Source organism: Myotis nattereri (assembly GCF_964212035.1).
Source record: "Myotis nattereri genome assembly, chromosome: 8".
Classification (NCBI taxonomy): Eukaryota; Metazoa; Chordata; class Mammalia; order Chiroptera; family Vespertilionidae; genus Myotis; species Myotis nattereri.
In genome coordinates, this window is record NC_138083.1 from 71,864,179 (window position 1) to 71,888,308 (window position 24,130).

General features: G+C 41.3%; 1 protein-coding gene across 9 annotated transcripts in view; it reads left to right on the forward strand.

Annotated features, from left to right (window-relative positions):
* PTPRT (protein tyrosine phosphatase receptor type T) overlaps window positions 1-24,130 on the forward strand; it is a 943,168-nt gene that overhangs the window by 744,284 nt on the left and 174,754 nt on the right. For all 9 annotated transcript variants that reach the window (XM_081096943.1, XM_081096945.1, XM_081096948.1 and 6 more), the window contains exon 13: window positions 19,027-19,063. In XM_081096943.1, the coding sequence (XP_080953069.1) occupies window positions 19,027-19,063 (37 nt within the window). The remainder of the gene's footprint in view (window positions 1-19,026; window positions 19,064-24,130) is intronic.

Genomic DNA, 24,130 nt, shown 5'->3' on the forward strand with positions numbered 1-24,130 from the left:
CAGCCAAGTTGTTGTTCTTGTGCCAATACATCAGAAAGACATTTTCAGTATCCACAGGCTCCCACAGGCCCCGCTTCTAATAAATCATTCAAAGAGCATTTGGCTGAGCAAAGAATCAAAATAAAGAAATCAAGAGTAGAGAAATATGGGATAAAATGACCCACAGTGAGCATGGACACTAATTATATATAGTGTTGATGCTAAATACTTGCTCCAAATATGTTACAAAAGAGAAGATTAATATAAAAACTAATACTTAAAGAGAGGATGTGTAATGTAAAATAATAACAATTGTGATCTGGGTCTGCAATTCACTATTATGTCAATAGAAACTGAGAAAGAGAGGATTTATGAGTCTAAATAAAAATCTGCTAGGTTTTCTACTCTAGACAAGATGAAATAAATACTGCTATTTTATTTTTGATACCAAGAATTTTTAAGGTATAGTTTTTAAACATAAAGGCAGTCTTCCAAACTATCATTAAAAAGCCAGAAAACAACAACCTACAAAGTAAAGGGGGAGAAACAAAGGAAGTTATAAGTAAACATAAAAATAAGCAACTATAAAGTAAGACAAATGCATTAGATTTGATTTTTTTAAAGTAGTGCTTTCCTCCCCTCAAAATAGGTGGAAAATATACCTTGGGTCAAGTAAAAACCAGAATTCAGCAAATCCCTGGTACTGGAAGATTAAAAAACAAAGGATGAAGCCAAGTTATATTAAATTAAAACAAGTTACACAAAAGGATAAAGGCCAGTTGTTGCAGGGTAGTTGTAGTCCCAGTTGAATAATTCACTATCAATCAAGTTCATTACTCCCAACTTTACCTGAAAGTTTCAGTCAGAGCATGGTAAGAATTTTAGGGTCCAGATGTCTTTATTCTATGAATATTAAATGGCTAAATATTCAGCCTTTACAATCACACTGCCTACACACAAAACCATATTAACTGTGTGACTTTGAGTAAGCAATTAAGAGTTAGATATTAACCTGATGGTGTGTCTCAGTGGTTGAGCGTCAACCCATGAACCAAGAGGTTACCAGTTCAATTCCAAAGTCAGGGCAAAGTCAATGTACGCACTCAGGTTGTGGGGTCAATCTCCAGTAAAGGGCGTGCAGGAGTCAGTCGGTCGATGTTTCTATCTCAGTGATGTTTCTCTCTATCCCTCTCCCTTCCTCACTTTCTAAAATCAATTAAAACGTATTTTTTAAAAGAGTTAGATATTACTGATTAAGTAAACATCTAGCAAGCTCATACTATATGTAAAAATAAAATATGCCCTTCTAAGTGCTGGGAATAAAGTAGTAAGCCAGACAGACAAAGAACTCCCTGTCTCATAGCATTTACATTCTAGTAGGGGAGAAATAAAAAATAAATAAATGTGTGAAATAATATTCTGTCTGTATAGGCACTGTCCTTGGTGCTGAATTCTAAGGACCTCACTTCCTTGTGGTAGGCCATATTGTAACCATTTGTTTTGAATACAACTATCTTAGAGATCTGGAGCATTCTAGAGTTGGATGGATTTTGAAGCGTCGTCTAGACTAGACTAGAAATCAACATGATATCTCCAATAAAGCATTCTTGGCAGGTCATTATATAGCTTCAGCTTGACCTGTTGCAATTCTCTGGAGAGAGAGTTGATTCTTTGGGGAGCCGGTAAAATTATCAGCACTTTCTTTCTTCTGCAAAGGCAAATTCAGTCTCCTTAACTCTCTCCACTTGAGATCTTGTATTGATTGAAACAAATCGAATCTTTTTTCCTATGTCAGCCTTTTGGAGAAATATGACAGCACCAACTACCATCCTTGGCCACCCAGGCCGTTTCTTATTGATATTTAATATGCAATTACTTCTGTTTATCTCATGGCATGATTTCTGTATCTCTTCCATCCTATCTCCTGTTCTCTCATAGACAGACTTAACATTATACTTCAGATGTGGGTTTGCCTGCTACACTTGAACCACCCTTCTTCTCGTGATCATTTTCTAAGATATTATTTCTCAAACATCCCAAGATATATTTTTCACTTATTAGGGCCTTTACACAAGCGTTATTTTGCCTGAATCTCTTTTATTTATTCCTTGAAGAACTAATGCCTTCTCATTTTTCAGACTTCATCATTAATATCACATCCTCTGGAAACTCCCTACCTATGTTATCTAAGATTCATCCACACCAGTACTCACTTGCATGCCAACCTGTTCATTGTCTTAAAATGCTCAGTGTTTTTAAATTGCACCTGTTTTTCCATAGTGTGTGACTCCTTTGTTAGACTAAGCTTCAGGAGGTAGGAACTCTGTTTTGTTTGCTGCTGTATCTTCCATACTGAGTATAATATTTAACACATAGTAGATACTCAGCACCATTATATGAATGAATGAATGAATGAATGAGGTTACAACTTGTTTCTTGTTGTTTCTAAGTCTCAGTGTTCTCATTTATAAAAAAGAAATACTTATTTGAGAGTGAATTGAAAAAAAGATCTTGAATACTGAAAGGTACTAAATAAGTGTGAATACAGTCTGAATTTCACTATAGCATGAGAGATGTGGTTCTGAGCTATTTCCACCATAGATAGATGAGCCCTAAAGGACTTTCCTTCCGTTAGAGTAGTAAAACTTTCCCCCAGCTGTCTCATTTCCAAAACTCCAGGCTTCTGGGCAGCCTTGATTTCCTCCAAATGGTACCCAGAGTAGCAGTCTCAGTTGTAAACAGTGGGTGGGTGCAGTTTTGTATTGTTTCTCTCCCACTCTTCCCAGAATGAGGTCTGCTGACTCTACTGTTCTCTGTTTCCCCACCATCATTAGCCATGATTGTGAAGTTGAAAGGACCATAATTAACGGTTGAATGCAAAACAAGTGTGGCAAATTCATCCCGATATCTGTCAGAAGCCATCTCTTGTGGAGCAATGCAGTTGTGTGTGTTCTTTTTATGCAGAAAGAAAACTCTTTCCTGGCCATATCCTTGTTATCACATGGGGACACTTTTTACCTGGGTGATGCCTCTGCCAGATGCTGAGCTAAATAAGTGAAGTGAGAAGGAAGGGTGACTATTGTTTGTAGTGTGATCACATTATAATAGTTGAGATAATCTAGGTAGAGCTAGCTTAAGGGGGAAAAATCTGTGTCTGTGAATGAAGTGAAAGAAACTGTATTTAGTTGTGACCAAGGACTGTTTAAAAGTGTTTGCACGTGGATGGGTTTTCTATGGCATGGGGAGATGGAAGGAGCTGAGACTTGGACATCAGACGGGGCTTTGAATTATGGCTGTGACTTAGCATCTCAAGATACATTATGTGATTAATGATCTACATCCCCAAATTTTGGGGAGAGTAAATGACACAATGCATATAAGGCGTCTGTGGCAGTTTATTGTAATATTTGTTCTCTTTCCCCTTTCTCTGGGAAGGGGGTGGAGTTGGAGCATCCTTACCTGGCATATGCCAATTTGTCCAGTGGGCTCCACATGGAAGCACATATCTTCCTAACTCTGGAAGACTTCCTGAACTGTGTCAACAGCTGTTGACTGTCCTGACTTACCCATGTTTTGCAACCCCACCACAGGCTTTATTCTGTTTAACTTTTCATACATGGTGTAAAGCCTGACAGCTGTTCCTATTGAACCTTTTAACATAATTGATCTTGTCTTTTGGGTACGAACTTGCCCCTCCCACCCCCATGTCCTCATTCTCTTTTTAGTTTATTAACAGTTCACATGTCACGTGAGGAAAGCTCAGATGGGCCATGGAATAAGGTGTGGGGGACCCACACTCAAATGAGCTAAGACCACACACGATAACTCCTGGCTTAGGATAAAGTTCTAACCACTTATGCTGTAGTAGCAAACCACCGTGAAGTCTCAGTGTATTACCAGAAAAATATTTGTCATTCCTCCTACATGTCCTCAATGAGTCAGCAGAGGGCTCTGCTTATCATTGTCACACTGGAACTCAGGCTAATGGAAAGTCCGATTGACACGTGCTTTCACAATCGCCAGGGCAGAGAAAGAGAAATGTGGCAAGTAGGGTAACTGATTCTAAAAAGCTTCCACATAAAAATGATATGGAATGCTTTCACATTCTATTGGCCAAGGCGAGTCATGTGGCCATGCTTAACTTCCAAAACTGAGGCAGTACATTCCAGCTGTGTACCTAAGGGCGAAGGGGGATATGTGAGAACATCCTAATGACCACCACACTCCCTCATCACACCTACGCTTTCCCTGCAAGTTCCCATAACACCCAGAATCCATCTTGAAGCATCTATGTAGCTCCTACCACAAGTCCTGAGGACTTTCTATTATTGAGCACCTGCTGTAACCCAGACAGTAAGCAAGGTGCTTTCACCTACCCGTGGTCGGCAAACTGCGGCCTACGAGCCGCATGCGACTCTTTGGCCCCTTGAGTGTGGCTCTTCCTAAGCCTTAGGAGTACCCTAATTAAGTTAATAACAGTACCTACCTATATAGTTTAAGTTTAAAAAATTTGGCTCTCAAAAGAAATGTCAATCGTTGTACTATTGATATTTGGCTCTGTTGACTAATGAGTTTGCCGACCACTGAACTACTCCTGACTAGTCTCACAGACAAAGTGACTCCATTTAAATCAGTGGCTGTATGGACTGCCAGGTGCACCCTGGGATCTCACAGAGCCTCAGTTACTCCCTGCTGAAGGACTTTTTTTTCATCTTTATTGTTGAAAGTATTAGAGATTTCCCCCTTTTTTCCCCATTGACCCCTTCTAACCTGTCCCCACCCCAGGCCTTCCCCATGCTATTGTTTGTATCCATGGGTTATGTACATATGCAAATAAGTTCTTTGGTTGATCTCTTCCCACTGAGCCACCCAACCCTGCCTTCCCTCTGACATTGGACATGAAGGGGGACTTTTAAACAGCTCTCTCTCTCTCTCTCGCGCTCTCTCTCTCTCTCTCTCTCTCTCTCTCTCTCCCTCCCTCCCTTCCTCCCTCCCTCCCTCCATGGAGATATGATAAAGAAACATCTAATGCCCCCTGGGATACTGCCCCACCTGAAAGACAGTGGTTCTTCTAAGTCTCCCATGAAGTGCGGTGAGAGGCTTTAGAAAACCTCAGATCTCTCCCACGCATCAGTGGCAGAGCCAAGGTAACAGAAAACTGAACCAAATGTCTACACCCTTTTTCTGACTTGTTGGCATAATCCTGTTAGGAGCATATTTCTGGGTTTTATTAGCTCTGAAGCAGCCCTATGGAAGTGAGGAAGAGGGCTGAAATAGATATTTGGAATCCGAGGTTGTCATCACAACCTTTTTATAACCAATTCTGAAAGCCTTGGTGTGGCTTTTGTCAGCAGAGCCTACATTCCATGCCTAGGACTCCTTTCTAGTCCTCAGTGGAGCCTGTCTCCTGGGAACCACCAGCCCTCCAGGCCTCTGTTCTACCATTTGAGGCATCACCTGCTCATGAAAGCTCTGAACTTCTGTTGACACCCTGTTGGGTCTCAAACACCTCCTTCCAGGTGAGAGGGAAATTCCCTGAATGTCATCTTGTACAAATACCAAGATGAGCTCTCCCAGGTTGCTAATTTATTTTTTCACTCACACACAGTTCCTACAGATTTTATTATCATGGTATGAGACCTGAGGGACCAAGAACATTTTCTTTTCAATGCAAATATACTTTAAACTCATTTGGAGAAGGAAATGAAGGTTACACAAATGTTGACAGCTGATAATCTTGTCAGCCTGAGTCTTGAGGCATCAGTGCTCTAGACTCTGTCCTCAAAAGGCTCATGGAAATAGCAACCTAAGTTTCCTTATGCAGCTTTCTGCCTCCATCAGGCCCCATCCAAACTGAGAGTCTCCATGAAGTTCAGTCCAATTGGTCCCCAAATGATGAAAAAGTGGGAAAATCTCTGAATTTGGAAACTGGATGCATGGGTTTCAGTACTGGCTCTGCCATGTTTCAGCTACATGAACTGAATACTGGACTCCAGTTTTCCCATCTGGCATGTGGGCATGAGATGTGCCCTCCCAAGCTCGCTGGGGTCCTTGTGAGGAGGAACAGTAGGTGTGATTACTCTGCACATCCCTCAACACCTCTCGAATGAAGGTGTTCCAAATGTAAATATGTGTGTGCCAATTCAACATATGTGTTTATATACATACATACACATAAATATTTTAGCATGTGCATATATGCATGTATATATTTGCACATGTATATATGAATGTGTATCTATTCATATTCAGTTAAAGCAAAGTTTTAAAGTAGCTTTAGAATCTAAATGGAAGGAAAGTTATCATTGCACCTGAGGCCTAGTATAGGTAGTTAATGAAATACAACACTATCTCTTACTCTTGAGTTTCCTGGAAGCCAAGGCAAAAAGGAAGGGTTGTATGTCAGGTTAGCATAGCCTCTCTTACCAGATAGAAAGAAGATTACATATTTTTCACGAGAGATGCTAGAAGAGGGATTTATCACATATATGACATCATATAAATATGTATTTATGACATCATATACATATGCATACATATATATATAATGTGTACATATGTGTGTGTAAATACATATGCATGTGTGTGTGACCATATATAAGGGGCCCTGAAGAGAAACCAGCTAGTATCATAATATCAAGTTTTCTCAAATACCCCATCAATGTTATAATACAACATTAAACTAGAATTTAATGGAGCCATTTACACTCAAGGAATCTGTCTGTTTCTTGTGCTATATAATGGCCTTGATGCTATTAATTAATGCCATTAAATAAGATTAATGAATCTCAAGTTTCTTTCCCCTCAGAATTTTTAATGAATATGCTTAGTATGGAGTCTTTCCTATTTTCCTATTACATAGATTGGCGCTGACCATCTATGTGACCTTACACAAGTGAATTTGACTCTCTTGAGTCTCATTCTCATTTGGACAGTTTTAATGTCCTTAGTATCAACTTTATACAAATGTTTGAAAATATTAAATGAGACGATGTATAAAAAATTCTATCATGGTGATTGGCAGGCAATAAACATTGCCAGCTATCATTATTAGAATATCATAGATGGTTTATATAAAGCAGAGTGTGGAGGTGCATGAAGGAAAGAACAAGCAAAATCTAGGGGTGCACAGAGATTTTTAACCTATCAATTAAATTTTAATAATTTCAATAGACTGTGGGCAGGATGCAGGAGGAGGGAGTTCAGGGAGGAGAAAGAAAATCGGTGAAGTCCCCATATACAGAGACACCAAGTGATACCCTGGATCCATTGAGGAGAGAAAAATTTCAAGGGAAGGTTGGGAATGTTGCACTTATAGAAAGACAGGTGGAGAAGTGAGACAGTTCTTCTGTGAATTCTTCCCAGAGGCTGTATTTTGGTCAAGTTCCATCTTTTACATTGTTCTTCCCTCCAAAAACATTCCTAAGTCTTTCCTATTTCAGAAGGGTGGATTGGCCAAAACACTTCAACTTCTATATCCATCCAGTTGTCACCAAATTCTTCTGGTTCTACATTCTAAATTTCTCTCCAATCCATATATTTTTCTCATCTTCAGTGTCATCATCCTGGTCCTGAGTACCATTATCTCTTGCCTGGGAAACCCCAACAGCCTCTTAATTGGTCTTACCAAATCCATCCTTCCTTGTCTCAAACCCATTCTCCAACAAGAAGAGTTATGTGTAAATCAGTGTCATGTGTATCTTCATTTCCAGGACCAAGAAACCAAGCTGGATTTGAACCTGTGCATGTAAAAATGCGGTCATGATTCTATTCCGGTCAGAGCACATGCCTGGGTTGCAGGCTTGATCCCCAGTGTGGGGAGCACAGGAGGCAACTCGTCAATGATTCTCTCTCATCATTGATGTTTCTGCCTCTCTCTCCTTCTCCCTTCCACTCTGAAATCAATACAAATAGATATTTAAAAATAAAATAAATAAAAAATGCTGCCAGGCAGTCCTGTGCATTCAGTGCCATGCTTCCTGCTGAGTCATAACCCCACAAAGTGGAATCTGACTTGACTGAAACCAGTGGGAGTCCCTAACAGACTCCAAATCCCCGACACATCCATGTTTTTCCCTCTCTCCCACCACACGTGGCCAGCCTCCATCCCCCTCTCAATCTTGAAACACCTGCTGGCCCTGCCATTAGCATCAACAAATAATGAAGAGCTGTACTAATAGCAATTATCATAATAAATTGGCCTCTGATTACATCTGTCACCTGAGAATTTCAAAGACTTTACAAACATCAATTAGTAATTACAGCTCAAAGGATGCTCACAGAGAGCAGGGATCATGGAGGTCGGGGAGGAGCTGTGCAGGGAGGCATGAAGGGCAGCTCTCACTGAGGCTGGCTTCGACCTGGGAGTCACCAGTCCCTGGTGCAAGGTCTAAACCTCTCTCCACAAGGTTCAGAAGAACCGCACTTCTGACATCCCAATTAGGGGATGATTTGTTCAGCTGTTCTCCTGCTCCGTCCTGGTGCTGTGGATGGCAGGCATAAAAAGTAGTTTGGAAAGGGAGCTTGCAGACTGTGCAGTTGTCTGCTGATGGCGGAAACAGAAACTGAAGTCCAGAGTGGGGAAGTGAGCACACCAATGATGATGACAATGATGACGATGATAATCCAATCGTTCATTAAGCGCTTGCTCTGAGTCGGGGGGAGGGGAGGGTACACAGATAAATAAGATATAGTTCCTGCTCTCAGGGAACCCAAAGTCCAGTGGGGAAGACAGTTATGAAAGCAACTATGCACAATAGACTGTACCAGGAATCCCATTGGTGGAATACCCAGAGTGCAGCTGGAAGCTTAGGGCGGAGCGGATGAGCGGGTGCTTAGCAAAGTCTCATAGAAACAGTAACATTTGAGCTGCATATTGAAAGATAAATGGGTATTTCCCAGGCAGACAACAGGGCAGAGGACATGGTGTGTCCTGCAAAGGGAGCTACTGGGCAGAGGCCCAAAGGTTGGGAAGAAGGGGTGGGGTTGGTTCCAGGATATAGAGAGAAGGCGGGGCAGAGACAGAAACCAGACAAAGGGGGGAGGCCTTGCATGCCATGCAAAAAGCTTGGAATTTATTCCGTTGAAAGCAGGAAAAATCATCTTGTCAATGGTCCTAATATATATTTATTACAATAATATAGCTACTCATGTGTAGTCTTTGCAACTTTCCGGCACTTGTGCACTCAAAATTTTGTTCAACCCAGAGAGATGTGCGGAAGGTATTGCTACTATTCTGTAGATGAGGACACTGTAACTTTTTAATGTCTTTTTTTACAAAATTAAGAGATTCATATGTGTTTTATTTCCCCTTCTTATAGAAAAGATAACATACTATAGATACCTGGAAATCAATTTTTTAGTCGTTCATAGAGGTCGTCCTCATTTTTTATAGCTTCCATAGTCCTCTGTTATGTAGATATATCTTAATTTATTCAGTCACTCTCACAGGTAGACATATAGGTTGTTTCTCCATCGCAAACATTTCTGCAGTAAAGGAATGTGTACATATGTATTTTGTATTGTTGGAGGCGTGTCAGGGAACATTCCTAGAAGAGGGATGGTTGGATCAAAAGGTTGACAAATCAGTAATCTTCATAGATATTTCTAAATCCCTGTTTTAAGGGTTGACTCAATTTTCATTTCCTCTAGCAATGTTCCAGACTAATTGTTTCTCCACAGCCTCGCCAGCAGTTTGTGGTCGAACTTTAATTTTTGACAAAGTTACACATAAGACAATTTTTTAAATTGATTTCAGAGAGGAAGGGAGACGTAGAGAGAGATAGAAACATCAATGAGAGAGAATCACCGATCGGCTGCCTCCTGCACACCCCACACTGGGGATCTAGCCTGCAACCCAGGTATGTACCCTCACCAGGAATCGAACCATGACCTCCTGGTTCATAGGTTGACGCTCAACCACTGAGCCATGCCTGCTGGGCTAGACATTTTATCTTAATATAGTAATAATCCCCCTTCTCTTATTGAAAGTGAAGTCAACATCTTCTCATGTGTTTAGGAAACTTTTTATTTAACTTTAATTACTTGTGTATGTCTTTTGCCCAATTCTCTATCATGATTTATACCTCTTCTTCCTTAATTTTTAAAAGCTATTTATGTATCAGGGATATTAATTCTTTGTGATATATGTTGCAATTTTATAGACTTTGCTTATAGTGTTTTTGACACGCCAAAAAGAAAAAGAAAGAAATGGAACCAAGTGTTTTATTTTTCCCCCTTTATTGAATACAGACTTTGAGTCACATAGAAAAAGCCTTTTCGTATGCCAAGGTTATAAAGGAATTCACTCATATTTGCTGCTAGACCTTGAAAAGTTTAAATTTTTTTTTTACATTTAATTTTCTGATGTTTGGTATTTATTGTTGTATATGATATAAAGTGTGTATCTAACAATATCTTTTCCCCAAAAAATGTCTATTTAGTTGTCCTAGCAACATTTTTTAAAAAGTTCATATTTACCCCCAGTATCTGAGATGGCACTTTTCTATTTTACGTTTTTGTGTGTTCTTGGGTCTTCCTCTGAATTTTGCATTCTATTCCACCAGCCCGTTGCCTATTTCCTCACTAGCACCACACTGTTGAAATTAGAGGCTCCGTGCTTTAATATCTGACAGGGTGGTCCCCCCCAACTCAATTTGCCTCTCATGATTTCATAGTTATGGGATATTCACCTTTCATATAAGCTTTAGTGTCAACCTGTCCATCTCCATAAAAAGCCTATTACTAATTTTACTGGGATTGCATTAAATTTATACATTAATTAGGGTGAACTGACATCTTTAAGATGTTGACTTATCCTAGCTGAGAACAGAGGATATTTTTGTACTGTTTGTTCAAGTCTACATCTGTGTTTTTAAGGGGTGTTGTAAAGTTCTCTTCTATAGGTTTCAAGTTTGTTACCAAGTATTTAATCTTTGTTGCCATTGAAATTGAGATTTGCTGCCTTGATGTCCTTTGACTGATGGTATGGATACTGTTCACTTTGTATATTAATTTTATACCCTGCTACCTTGTATTACTGATTCTTGTTGGGTTTTCAGATATTCCGTTAAATCATTTGCAAACAGAGATAGTTCATTTTCCAGAGTGTATGCTTCTAATTGATTTCTCTTATCCACCTGCACTGATTAATCCTTCCAGTGCAATATAAAGGGCGAGTAGGCATAAAGGACCCCCTACTCTTGTTCTTGATCTTGGTGGTTATGCCTTGACTAGGTCCCCACTAAATAAGATGCTGGTTTTAGGACTAAGATATATTCTTGTCATGTAATGAAAGTATCCATCAATGCCTATTTTCTTGAGTTTTGTTTAAAATCAGGAATGGGTGTTAAAACCATGTCCAATGCTGTTTTGCATGAGTAGAGGAAGTATAAATTTCTCCTTTGATCTATTAAAATGCTATTGTTAACGTAAAAAAAAACATTGAAGCCTGTAAAGAATTTTTGTGAGTTTATTTGAGCCAAACTGTCGACATATGCTGGGAAGCAGAACCTCAATGAATTGAGATAGTGCTCCGGAGAATGGCAGGGTTACATCCGTATTTATACATGAAATTCATTGGTGACAGATTTAAGGAGGTGGGATTAAGCGAAGCAGGGGGGGGAACCTCTGTGATAGGGTAAAAAGTAAAATGATGGACACTTACTTAGGTGGGTGCAGGATCAATCAACATGATAATGAAGGAATTTGTAGTATCTGCCCTGGTGCCCAGAACATTTGGTTATGCCCCAGGGGTTCCAGAAAAAGGGAAGTTACAAGTTACCCAGACACTTCAAAGGAATGTTATCTTAGAGGCAAAAAGGCAAATGGGCTCAGTAAGGATCAAAGTTGATCTTGTCAGTGAAGATACTGGCTTAGGACATAACTGGCCACCATAACTGCTTTTAGTTAAAGTTTAATTTCAGACCATCCTTTGTGGTTATTTTAGGTCTCTGAGTCTGCTAGGCTGCCACGCAGGCCTTCCCTGAGCTTGTCAGGTCAGCGTGTGGCCCCTTTCGTCCACACAATGTTATAAGAATGGATTTCTTTTTTATTTTTATTGATTTCTGAGAGGAAGAGAGAAAAAGAGAGAAATAGAAACATCAATGATGAGAGACAATCATTAATCAGATTCTCTGCAAGCCCCCAACTGAGGATCCAGCCCACAACCTGGGCATATACCCTAACCGGGAATCAAACTGTGACCACCTGGTTCATAGGTTAACACTCAACCACTGATCCACACCAGCCGGGCTTTCATATTCTTAATAATTTCTCATTTTATTACATTATAATCGTAGAATGTCGCTTACAATATTTCTGCTTCATGGGACATTACAATGCTTTCTTAATTATCTCATCTATGGTCAATTTTTGTGACTGTTTCAGAAGCTCATAAGAAGAAGTTTTTCCTCTATTATCAGGCTGTAGGAATTGATACATATCCACAGATCTGCTTACTTATTACAGCTCTTCTATATCTTTGCCTATTTGTTTGCCACTTGATGTTAATTATACTGACAGTAGTTTTCTTCTTCTCTTGCATCTCCTGTAGTTTCTACTTCCTAAAGGTGATTATTGTGGGTTTTGGTTTATAGATATTCATGGATATTATATTTCTTGTTAATTGTGGGTTCAGCATGAAAAAGTATCCTTTGTTATGTTTAATGTGTTTTAAATGGCATTTTACTCTGTTTGATACCAGGATCACTACTGCTGCTTTTTTTTTTTCATTTGCCTTTTATAGTTCCTCTCATTTCTTTATTGTTGCCTCCTTTTTGAATTACTTTATTTTAGGTGTGACTTTTATATAGAGCAGAAAGTTAGGTGTTGCTTTATGACACAATTTGAATTTTTTTTCACTTAATTATATGAGTTAAGCCTATTCACATTTGTTGATATGACTAATATAGTTGGTCCTAACTCTGTCATATGTTCTGTATATCATAATTTACTATTCTAATTTCATAATACATGCTACGATGTCTTACTCTTTTATTTTAAAACTTCTTTTGATATTTAGAAAGTTTTGCATTTTTTGTTCCAGTAGTTATCTTTGTCCTTATACTTTTCAATTCTTTTAATATTCTCTTTTCTTATTTAATTTTATCCTATCTAGTTTACCAGCATTTTTTCCAGCATTATCTATAATAATAAAAGCATAATATGCTAATTAGACTAGACAGCCAAACGACCTTCTGGACGAAGCTGGGGCTGCGAGAACTCAGGCAAGCCACCACAGTTGTGAGGGCCAAGCCCCTTGCACAAATTTTGTGCATCGGGCCCCTAGTGGAGGTATAATTAACAAGTAAAAATTATATAGATTTAAGTAATTTGGAAAACTATAGAATGACTGTGGGATCAGGGCTAACTCCCATATTAACTGGAGCAGCTCAGTCTTAGGGAAGACAAAGGCATGAGTTAGAGCAGCCATGGGCAAACCACGGCCCGCGGGCCAGATCCGGCCCGTTTGAAATGAATAAAACTAAAAAAAAAAAAAAAGACCGTGCCCTTTTATGTAATGATGTTTACTTTGAATTTATATTAGTTCACACAAACACTCCATCCATGCTTTTGTTCCGGCCCTCCGGTCCAGTTTAAGAACCCATTGTGGCACTCAAGTCAAAAAGTTTGCCCACCCCTGAGTTAGAGTAACTGGAAACTGAGATTAGGGCTAACTCCTATTAAATAGGAGAGTAGAGTAAGAATTGTGTGTATTTCACAGGTAACTAGTGATTCTTATCAGGGTGGCAATAAAACTTAACCTAAGTCCTCTGGATAATAAATAACAGCTACTGTAAGACCCTTAATTAGAGACATCCTCTAATTTCAGTAAATAGTCAAAAGATAGATGTGTGGATGGATGGATGGATGGATGGATGGATGGATGGATGGATGGATGGATGGATCAGACTGGGCCTAGTCTCAAAATGGAGGTTATGAATAAGTAAGGGGGTATAGGTGTGACACATTATGAAAAAATAAGGTAAGTGTGCAGATTTGCAAATCTGGCATAGGAAGGCAGTATGAGTGAGGTTAAAATTATGGGGAAGCCCGGCTGTCCTGGCTTAGGGATTGAGCGTTGACCTATGAACCAGGAAGTTACGGTTCAATTCCTGGCCAGGGCACATGGCCAGGTTATGAGCATGATCCCCAGTGTGGGGCATGAAGGAGGCAACCAATCAATTGGATTCTCTTTCATCATTGATGTTTCTCTCTCTCTCTCCCTCTCCCTTTCTCTCTGAAATCAAATAAAAATATTTTTTAATTATTAAAACAATAAATTTTTTAAAATGATGGGGAAATGAAACTGTGTTGTACTGTGGAGATAGAACAGAAAATAGGAAATGTTTCTCCTCTTTCCAAAGCCTTACTCAATCCAAGCACACAAAAAAAAATAGTACTCATTTCCTATTTATGGAACTGATTGGGGACTTTGGGCGTGTGCATACTGGCCAGACTTCCCATACAATAGGATACAAAACTTCAAGCATATTCCAGACTTGCTTGCTAACAGTTCAGTCACCCAGAAGGTCAAGAGAGTGGCCCAGGCCTTTGTTATTCTGTACTTGTGTCAAACCAACAAAGACAAATTGGTTATGGAATTAAAAGTGTCAGGAACTTGGAAGAAAGAGTACATGTCAGTGTCATGTTTGTGAGAGCCAGGGAGAGTTAAGCATAATCAGACATGCACAAGATTACAGAGGACAGATTTTAAGAGATGTGTGGTGGAGAAGGTGGTGTTGGGAAATGGCCCAATTTCATGCATCAAGTGTGGAAAGGAAGAGAATGCTAATGAGAATTAGAAAGTACTCTCAAATGACGTGGTGGGGAAGAGAAGGTAGTACGTAGAATAAACCGTAGCAGCTACTCAGGATTCCCTTTGATGTAACACACTTTAAACTGTATCTTTAAAGTTTAAATATATATATATTAGTGGTCATCTTTTCAGGATGAAGTGACTCAGGGAAGCAAGGATAAGCTTCTGAAATGCTGGCAATTTTGGGTGTTTAGATCTAGGCGCTGGCCATCGATATGCATTTACTTGTGAGAATTTAGCAAATTGTGTTTAAGATCATTATAACCATTCACATACATGTTATACTTCAAACTGATTGGGCTACAGTTTTTAATATTTAATATATTTCCTTCAGAACTTATTTTTCAATGCTTATGTCTGCCTGTTTGTTGTAATAAAAATTGTGCTTTTCTTTATTCATTAATTTCCTTATGTGTACTATTCCATGTAATTGCATAGCCCTGTAATCATTTTTGTTAACAGCTTGGTAATACTCCACTGTGTGGTAGGCCACAAATTCCTTTATCATGTCTGTAGGGCTAGATAGATGTGGTGCTCTTCATTGTCACGTTTATAAAAACACCAGAACCAGCATCTTTGAATATAAAGGTTCTTCTACATTGAAGGTGATTCACTGAGAATAGATTCTTAGAGGTAAAGAGATTAGATTGATTCTCTTTAAAGTCTCGATACATAACTACAAATTACCCCCAACAGTGTTGGCTTCTCAAACCCTTGCCCACAGCTATATTCAACAATCATGCACAGAATTGGCAAGTTTTCTAATGTAATATTTACAAAATCTTTTTTCTTTGTCTTAATATGAAGTGGGAGGCCCTGCTGACCATCTCTGGTCTCTTAGCACCTCTCCCATGAGATTCAACTTCTCAGTGATGATCATTGTGGTACACGATGATTAGCAGATCTTCAATTCTCTGCAGTTGTACTTTCCTTAACTATCTCAGGCTTCAGTTCACTGACCTTTTAACCAAAGAACAAAAATAGAAGCCAAGAAGATGTGAAGAAGTTTGCTTTTTCTCCAATCATGAAAACAACAAAAACTAGTTTGATCCCCTTTGTCATCATTTTTAAGTTTTAACTCATTTGTGACATAAGCTTTTTTGGCATCCTATGTAGAGAGTTCTACTCTATTTCTATCTTTTTATCAGTTATTCTTCCTTTTTTCCATATTCTGAATGTGTTTATTAAAAAAAATTTTCTTGAAATATAGCATACTTCAAATATCTTATGAACACCTCAAATGAATACTTCATATATTAAAACCATAATGTGTCATATTCTTTTCACAAATCTGCATTTTCCATTTTATAAAGTAAAACAATTATTTATTATAAAAGGGAACACTTTCAGTATAAAAACAGAGAGGAAAGAAAACACTTGTCCCAAAGAACAAGTCATGTCAACCCAACCTTCTTTCTTTAAGGGAGTTCTTGGGCTGATAGATTAGAGCAATGCAATAGACAGGGAATCAGTCTCTGAAGTAAATTTGACCCTATTCCCCAAGTTATTTTGTGGGAAAATGTAGCACTAACACCTGAGTGACAAAGCACTTGGGGAGATGAGTAACTAGTTCGATACTGATGAACAGATGAATGCCAACCTGGAAGAAGTATTCTAGTGCATGCCACAGAGCTCTACCATTGGCCTTTTACAGGTTCCTACTTAATTAGTTATCTGGATGAAGTTCGAGAAAAATTAGGCCCCAAAACTTGCAGATAGTGGAGAATATGGTGATAGGTTGTAGTAATCAGATGAGTCAAGGAAGATGGAAGGTAATAGTGTGTGTGACTGTACTTGAATTTCAGAAATACAACCACATCTGTAGATGTAGACGCAGGCAGATATATTTTGGTTGGGGGAGTGGGGGGACGAGTTACAGGTTGTTGGCAAATTTATTGTGATCAATGATAAATTAGGATGTTGCTATGCTAATAGAAGCCCTGTATAAGTAAGGAAAGTAGAAAAAAAAAGTCACTAGCTAGGTGATCATATGTTGACAAGACCACGTGGAGACTGTTGCTTCCTTTTATAGCCCTTTCTCACTAAGAGGGACAACTGGAGGATGTCCTAGGATGAGTGGCTAGGATGATTCAAAGGCCTTAGACCAGCCGTGGGCAAACTACGGCCCGCGGGCCGGATCCAGCCCGTTTGAAATGAATAAAACTAAAAAAAAAAAAAAAAAAAAAAAGACCGTACCCATTTATGTAATGATGTTTACTTTGAATTTATATTAGTTCACACAAACACTTCATCCATGCTTTTGTTCCAGCCCTCCGGTCCAGTTTAAGAGCCCATTGTGGCCCTCGAGTCAAAAAGTTTGCCCACCCCTGCCTTAGACTCTTACCATATGAGAAATTGTTGAGGAACAAGAATGTTAATGAACTGAAAGCCATCTTACAATATACAGACATCTTTCCTATGCAAACAAGAGCAGACTATCTATGGTTTAGGGCAGCGGTCGCCAACCTTTCGGACCTCAAGGACCACCTGTGGTTCGCGGACTACCGGTTGGCGACCGCTGGTTTAGAGAACAGAATCAAGACCGTTGAGGAGTCATACCTGAGTTTAATAGAAGTAACAATTTCTAGCATTCAGAAGTGTGCATAGATAAAACAGACTCTGCTGTAGACATTATCATTTCTCTATTTCTGAGTGCATGGGTGACTCCAGGAACCTCGCTAATGTTAGGCATGGCCACATGACTGGTTCTAGCCAAGGAAACCCGAGTCAAAACTGAAGTGTTGCTTCGGATACAAAGTGTGGTATGTAAATCAAGACTCTTCAGCCTTCTCTTCTCCTGCCTCAGTGAACACTGACGCCTTGTGTTGAAGTGCAGGTGCCACTCAGCCTTTGTCTCTGAGTGATTCCCATGATGAGAATCTCCCAAAACCACCACACTGCCCTCCCAGACCCAGCCACACACCTACATTGGACATGTAACTGGAGTGGAAAATAAGCCTTTGCTGGTTCTAGCCACTGAAGTTCGTGGGTTTTGTTATATTTGCATAACCTTTTCTAGCCTAACTAACACAAGTGCCTTCAAAATGCAATTGTTCCTATGAGGAAGCATTCGCAAGGCAACAGTGTGTTCCTGAGACACGCACACATTGCATTCTTTGTCTTTTATTTTTATTGCTACACACTGCATTCAGACTGTTGCCGGGGGCGTAACTTAGTGAACTGGAATTTTCAGATTGTTCCAGGACTTCCTGGGAGATGATCCTGATAAAATAGGCTAAGCTCATTATCTTCTGTAATTCAACTTCATGCCCAGCAACACCAAAAATTTATGGATTCTGTCCACAGGGGACCAGCCAACAATGATTAGATAGTTCACTCTGCAAAGTTTCTATTGCCACATAAATACACACACACAACATTATCTATGAAAACTGTCGTCTACCAGAGATCTCAGGGCCAAAGTGACTTTTTGAACATGAACTTCTCAATTTAAATCTTAAACCTTCATATTGGCAGGCTATTGCCACGTGTCTGTTTCAGTCTGTGCATATAGATGCATTAGTTACCTACTAGAGGCCCGGTGCACGATTTCATGCATGGGTGGGGTCCCTTGGCCTGGCCAGCGATCGGGGCTGTTCAGGGCCATTTCACCTAGTCCCAATTGGGGCCAATTAGAATTGGCTGGGGGGAGGGACCTCAGGAGGTTGGCTGGAGGTTGGCAGACCATGGGAAGTTGGCTGTGGAGCACACTGACCACTAAGGGGCAGCTCTTGCATCGAGTGTCACACCCACCAGCCAGTCATCTGATCGTAATGGTCACTTAGGCTTTTATATATATAGCAAACAAAGTTTCCCCAGGATGCCCTTGGTTCCATCTACAAACCCATGGGTTCTCTCAGGAACCCATGCAGCTAAATAAAGCACACAGCAGGCCATCGTGTGTCCACTTAGTGTTGTTGTTAAAGTTGTTCTCTGGTGGGCAATGTCTGATATGATTATACAGTGGTTTTGTCTGGGGAAGAAGCTTATGAGGTGATGTGAACCAGGAAGTGAAAGGAACAAAGTGTGTGCCTAGACTGAAAAGAAATGAAGAAACAGAATTAAAAAGTGATTCCAATGGGGGGAAAATGGAAAGGGCAAACTTAAAATTATAATTAAAAGTATATATTAATGCATATATATGCAAATATATATATATATATTTTTTCTTTATATAGCAAACCAAACCCACAACTAATTAACGAGAGCCTTACTTTTGTTGTTCACAGGAGACCAAAATCAACTGTGTTCGTCTGGCTACGAAAGGTATGTTGGCATGTTCTTGTCTGTCTTCAGCCATTCTTTAGTCACTTAAGTATTCCTCCCTCTAGCCACACAGGGAGAGTTTAGGCAACAATAACAAGAAAGAATTGTTATTTTTAGTGGAATCATTTGCATCTAGGCATTAATGTATACCTGACTGTGTATATATTAATAACACAGTGCCTAAAGGATAGCAAGAGCTCAGAACATATTTGTTGACTCAATGGATGGATGAACTGGTACAATAATCAGTGGGTAATATAAATTTACTCAAATATTCTTCTGCTATATATTCTTGAATTTAGATGTTTGTTTATGTTGAAATTTTTAAGCATGTCTGTTAAACCTATCTTATGGGTTTTGTACTTTATTCAATTGGCACATGGCTTTCAAAAATGAGGTGATTACTGTTGATGCCTTTAATAATGAGAAAAGAAACATGGCTTTGTTTTGTAGTTGGCATTTTCAACACTTCCTCCAAAAACTAAGGCAACATTGTTCAGGCTCATCACTTTTTGTTTTCCTAATTATAATTGAATTGTCTGGCTCTTTCAATTGGTACATATTTCTGTTTATTACTCTTTTTAAAAAATCAATGAATAGTTTGTTATCATTTAACCTATTACAGGGTTGAATGGTTAGATATCAGGTTTATCTTTTTGTTATAGAATTGCTATTTTTAACAGCTATCCTTCCCATATAAACACACCAAAATTGGGCAGTTCTATTTTGTTCCTTGCTTTTATTAACAGCATATACAGTTTTATAGGTTGCTTCCTTAGAAATGACGATTATAAATATAAGTATAAATATAGTCATAGATATAAAGTATAGATAAAAACAATGGCCCAACTACATATATATGTATATATGAATATATAGACACATGCACACATATAGAGAAAATGCACAGATATATGGGGGAAGGGAGACAGATTGAGACAGAGAGAGACTAAGAGAAAGAGAGAGGGGGAGGGAGGGCAGAAGGGAGAAGGAGAGAGAAGAAAAGAATATCTATGTTTATTTGGCAAACATGTGCCAAGACCAGCCAAACACAGCTTTTACAACCTTGAAGAAAATAAGATCAATTTGTAGGCAGAACAGAGAAGATGCGAGAGGAAGGAGAAGCCAGGGCACTAAGGGCTCATTGTAACAAGATCTCCTGATTTCACGGAAGTCATGAGGGGTCAGCATGTCCCTAACTTATTACCTCTGGGGAACTCAGGCTACTAGACAGAAAGAAATAAAATGCCCTTTGTGAGGAGGCCAGGAGAACGGATGGCCTGCAAGCAAAAGTGACACAAATCACAGCCTTGCAGACTTTTCCCCTGAAGAAAACAGATCACCTGGAAGAGGGCACCATTCATTGGGTAGCTCTAGAGCTCTAGGCGGCAAGCAGGGCAACTGGTGGCGTCCGGCTTACACAGGCAGCCAGGAGAGGGAAGCAACTTACGTAGAAACCCTCCCTGTGATGCTGCTCCATGCTTCCCCTCTAGCCTTTGATTTCTAGACAAGGGAGGGTTGATGTGGTCGTTCTGCCCACCATGGGGTATGTGGGCATCTAAGGATACCCTCTGAGACATAGGCCACCTAACAAGTAGTTTGTTGGATCATATCTTAAGAATTGGGAACATGTGACTGGACAAGCAGTAGGTATATATGGGGACTCTGAGAGTGTGTACCACCATGCTTCCTGGGACATTGAGGACCCACTGTGCGCGCACAGAGGCCCACCCTGGCATGCTGCTGCCAAGCCACCTTGCTGGTCTGCGGGAGAACTGAGTGGTCCTTATAGAACTGCAGCAGAAAGCTCTCACCTCTCCTCAGCACCCTTAGGGCTTCTCCTCCTGTTTGACCTTATAGATCACAGTCATCCTTATTGGAATGTGTGCACCTATTAGGTCTGGAGGGATAGCAACACATGAATGAATGATATGTGCCCAGCTGGCCATGCCCCGGCAGAGCTTGGAGGAGTCGGGAGTCAGAGTGGCTCTGAGCAGCCACAGCGGGGTTTCCAGTTCATTGAGGGCTGTCACTGTGGCCCCGAGAGCGGGGCTCCAGCAGCACATGGGAACGGGGCAGGGAGCTGGATGATGTAGAATGCCCTCCACCACGGCTCAGGGAGGGATACCGCACAGCACCCATCAGATAAGAGGGCACTTGGTGACTGCAGAGCAAAGACAAGGGAAGGGAACCTGCGTCTGGTTAGTGTCTCTCTGTGCCTGGCATTGCTAATGGAGCATCCTGGTTGATTAAAGGCAAACCCCATCTAAATCCATGCACTGCCCATGGGGCCTCTGTATCAGGATCGAAGGCTAGGAATCAATATTTAACCTGTTTCTTTTCTGAATCAAATTTCCCTCTTTGTGGGTTTGCTGAAAACACTATTCTTTTTAATAGAGGAAAATACGATACCGGGAATCCCTCAGGTGCCAGGAGTATGGGAAGTCCCAGTGGCAGATTCCACGGGCCATCTGTTTCCTCCAGGCTCCTCCACCTCTGGCATTACGGCACCTCCTCAAGTGTCTGCCAGGGGCATTCAGCCCCTGGCGCGTGAGCTTCTGTGCAGGCTTGAGGCCAGGGCTCTGGTGAGAAAGCAGCTGCCTGTGTCCTGTCCCTGCCCATGGTGACACCAGGCAGTGTGTGTGGTTAGCCGTGTGAGTCTCGCAGACCTGGAGGGCTGCCACTCGGAACGGAACAGCTCCGAACACACACGCAGGGCCATGCTGACCTGATCCCAGGCTCCGCGCATCTTCTGTGAGATGCCACACCTTGTCTGCGTGTCACGTCACTGTGTGTCACTCCAATGGAGTGCTGCCTGGTTTGGAGGGTTGCTAAGAAAGGGACCTGCATTGGTTTTCTGTGGCTGTTGTACCAAAGGCGCACAGATCGAGTGGCTTAAACAACAAAATGTACTGTCTCACAGTTCTGGAGGCCATAAAGCACCAGCAGGGTTGGTTCCTCCTTAGGGCTGTGAGGGCAGGACCAGCTCCAGGCCTCTCCCCGGCTTCTGGTCGTTTGCTGGCAATCTTTGGGGTTCCTTGGCTTGTAGAAGGACCACTCCAATCTCTGCCTTCACCGTCACATGGCGTTCTCCCTGTGTGCATCTCTGTGTCCAAATTTCTCTGTACAAGAACACTGGTCATATTGAAATTAGGGGCCCACCCGACTCCAGTATGTCCTCATCCTATCTAATTACATCTGCAAGGACCCTATTACCAAATAAGGTCACATTCTGAGGTCCTGGGGGTTAGGACTTTAACATTTGAATTTAGGGGGGAGTCACTGTTCAACTCCAAATAGGAAGCATGCAGTTAGGGGCGTGTCCATGTGGTTCCCACCAGAGCCTCTGTCTATTCGCCATCCACAGTGCGATCCCATAGCTTTCAAGGCTGTGCAAGGAGCAGGAACCAGCCCTGCCAGGGTGTGGGGGGTTAGAGGTCCAGCTTGGCTGCTGCTCCCTTCAAAGGTGAGTGAGATGAGGCGGCCTCAGGCAGAGGACCCCAGTCTGTAGCAGCAGGACCCTCCTCAGACCCGACATGAAGATGGAGCATCAGGTGCTGATCCAATCACGGTCTGGGGCCTGAACAGGCTGGGCTTCCTGGGGAAGGAACCAGCACTTCCCTCCATGTTAACCACTAATTTGCCAATCAGGTGTTGCCACGGCAGGAAGTTCCTGGTGCATGTAGGCATTCGAAAAACGCCTGCTAAAATGAGTAAAGGCATTGGAGTCAGCATCTCACTGCAGCAAGGCTCAGAGGCCTTGGGTGTCTCCCTGGATCTTCCTGAAACTCAGCCGCATCCCATGTAAAGCGATCCCCATCTACCCGTTCATAGAACCTTTTGAACATACCTACTGCCAGTGGTTTGCTGATGGACCTGCTCTTTGTCAAAGAAAAGCCCTCATTTGTTGTCTTTGTGGATATTCAGGTATAAATATCCCCTCCAGGTCCAGTTTCACATTGCCAATGGTTTAACCACTGGCTGGCAACAAAGAAAAAAAGAAATCTTGAATGTTGAACAACCAGCTCTAGACAACTGGTACAAGCCAGCTCCAGCATGCCAACACCTCTCCCACCGTTTCTTTGATATGATATGATATGATAAACTTAAAAGTGTTTTATTTACTGCAAAGTATTTTGGAATTTTTTTTTATTATTATCCATGACTGTTATTTCCTCCATGGAGTCAGCTCCTCGATGAGCATGCATGAGCCAGGCATCTTGAAAAGAACTTGGGATTTTGTGGTGAGCTGGCAGGCATGGTTCCTGTCCCCAGCAGGCTCACAGCCTAGTGTGGACACAGACATTATATGGATGCTTTTACAGATCATTGTGACCAGTGCTTCCAAAGAGAATCGGGACTGAAGTTGCCCCATGTAGTCACGGCATGCGTGCCCCAGACCATCATCTCGGGCTCTGCTCCTCGGAACTGGTGCCGTGTAGGAGGCTTTTGCCTCCCTGTCCCAGCACCACGCCTTCTCCACTAGCACTGGGATTGTGTGGTACCCAGAGCAAGGATGGGATCTGGGAGGCTAGCTGACTCAAACCTCAAACTGTGAGGGGATCCACCCTCCTGGCCCACCTCTTCCCCGCCCCCACAGGAAGAGCCAAGTGCCCTGTGTTTAGAGAGGATCCTGCTGGGGGATCCACATGTCACCAAGGGCAACTTCTATTTATAGAGGCAGATCAGAACCTTAAGTTGAAGACGCAGCTAAGGGACTGTGGGGTGGGTGTGTTTGGTGTTTGTCAATAGAAGGGTTAACTCCAGGGTCAGGATGGGCTCATCTCAGAAGCCTGGGGGCAGTCTTTTCCATTGATGGGGGCTGTGGTCATTGCCTCAGATTCACATTCTTCTTTATCTCCTACCTCAGCTGGGGTCTGCTGTCATTAGCTTTGACTTTGAGGAACCTAGTGGGAAAGTGGAATTTATCAAAGAGCAGATGAAGCAGAAAGGGAGCAGTCTTAAGACAGCTGCCCTGCAGCAGAGCCTGAGGCAGGGATTTGGTGCTTGGGAGGTTCTGAGGGAGGGCTCCTGGAAGAAATCTGTAAGAGAAGGAGGGAAGTGAGA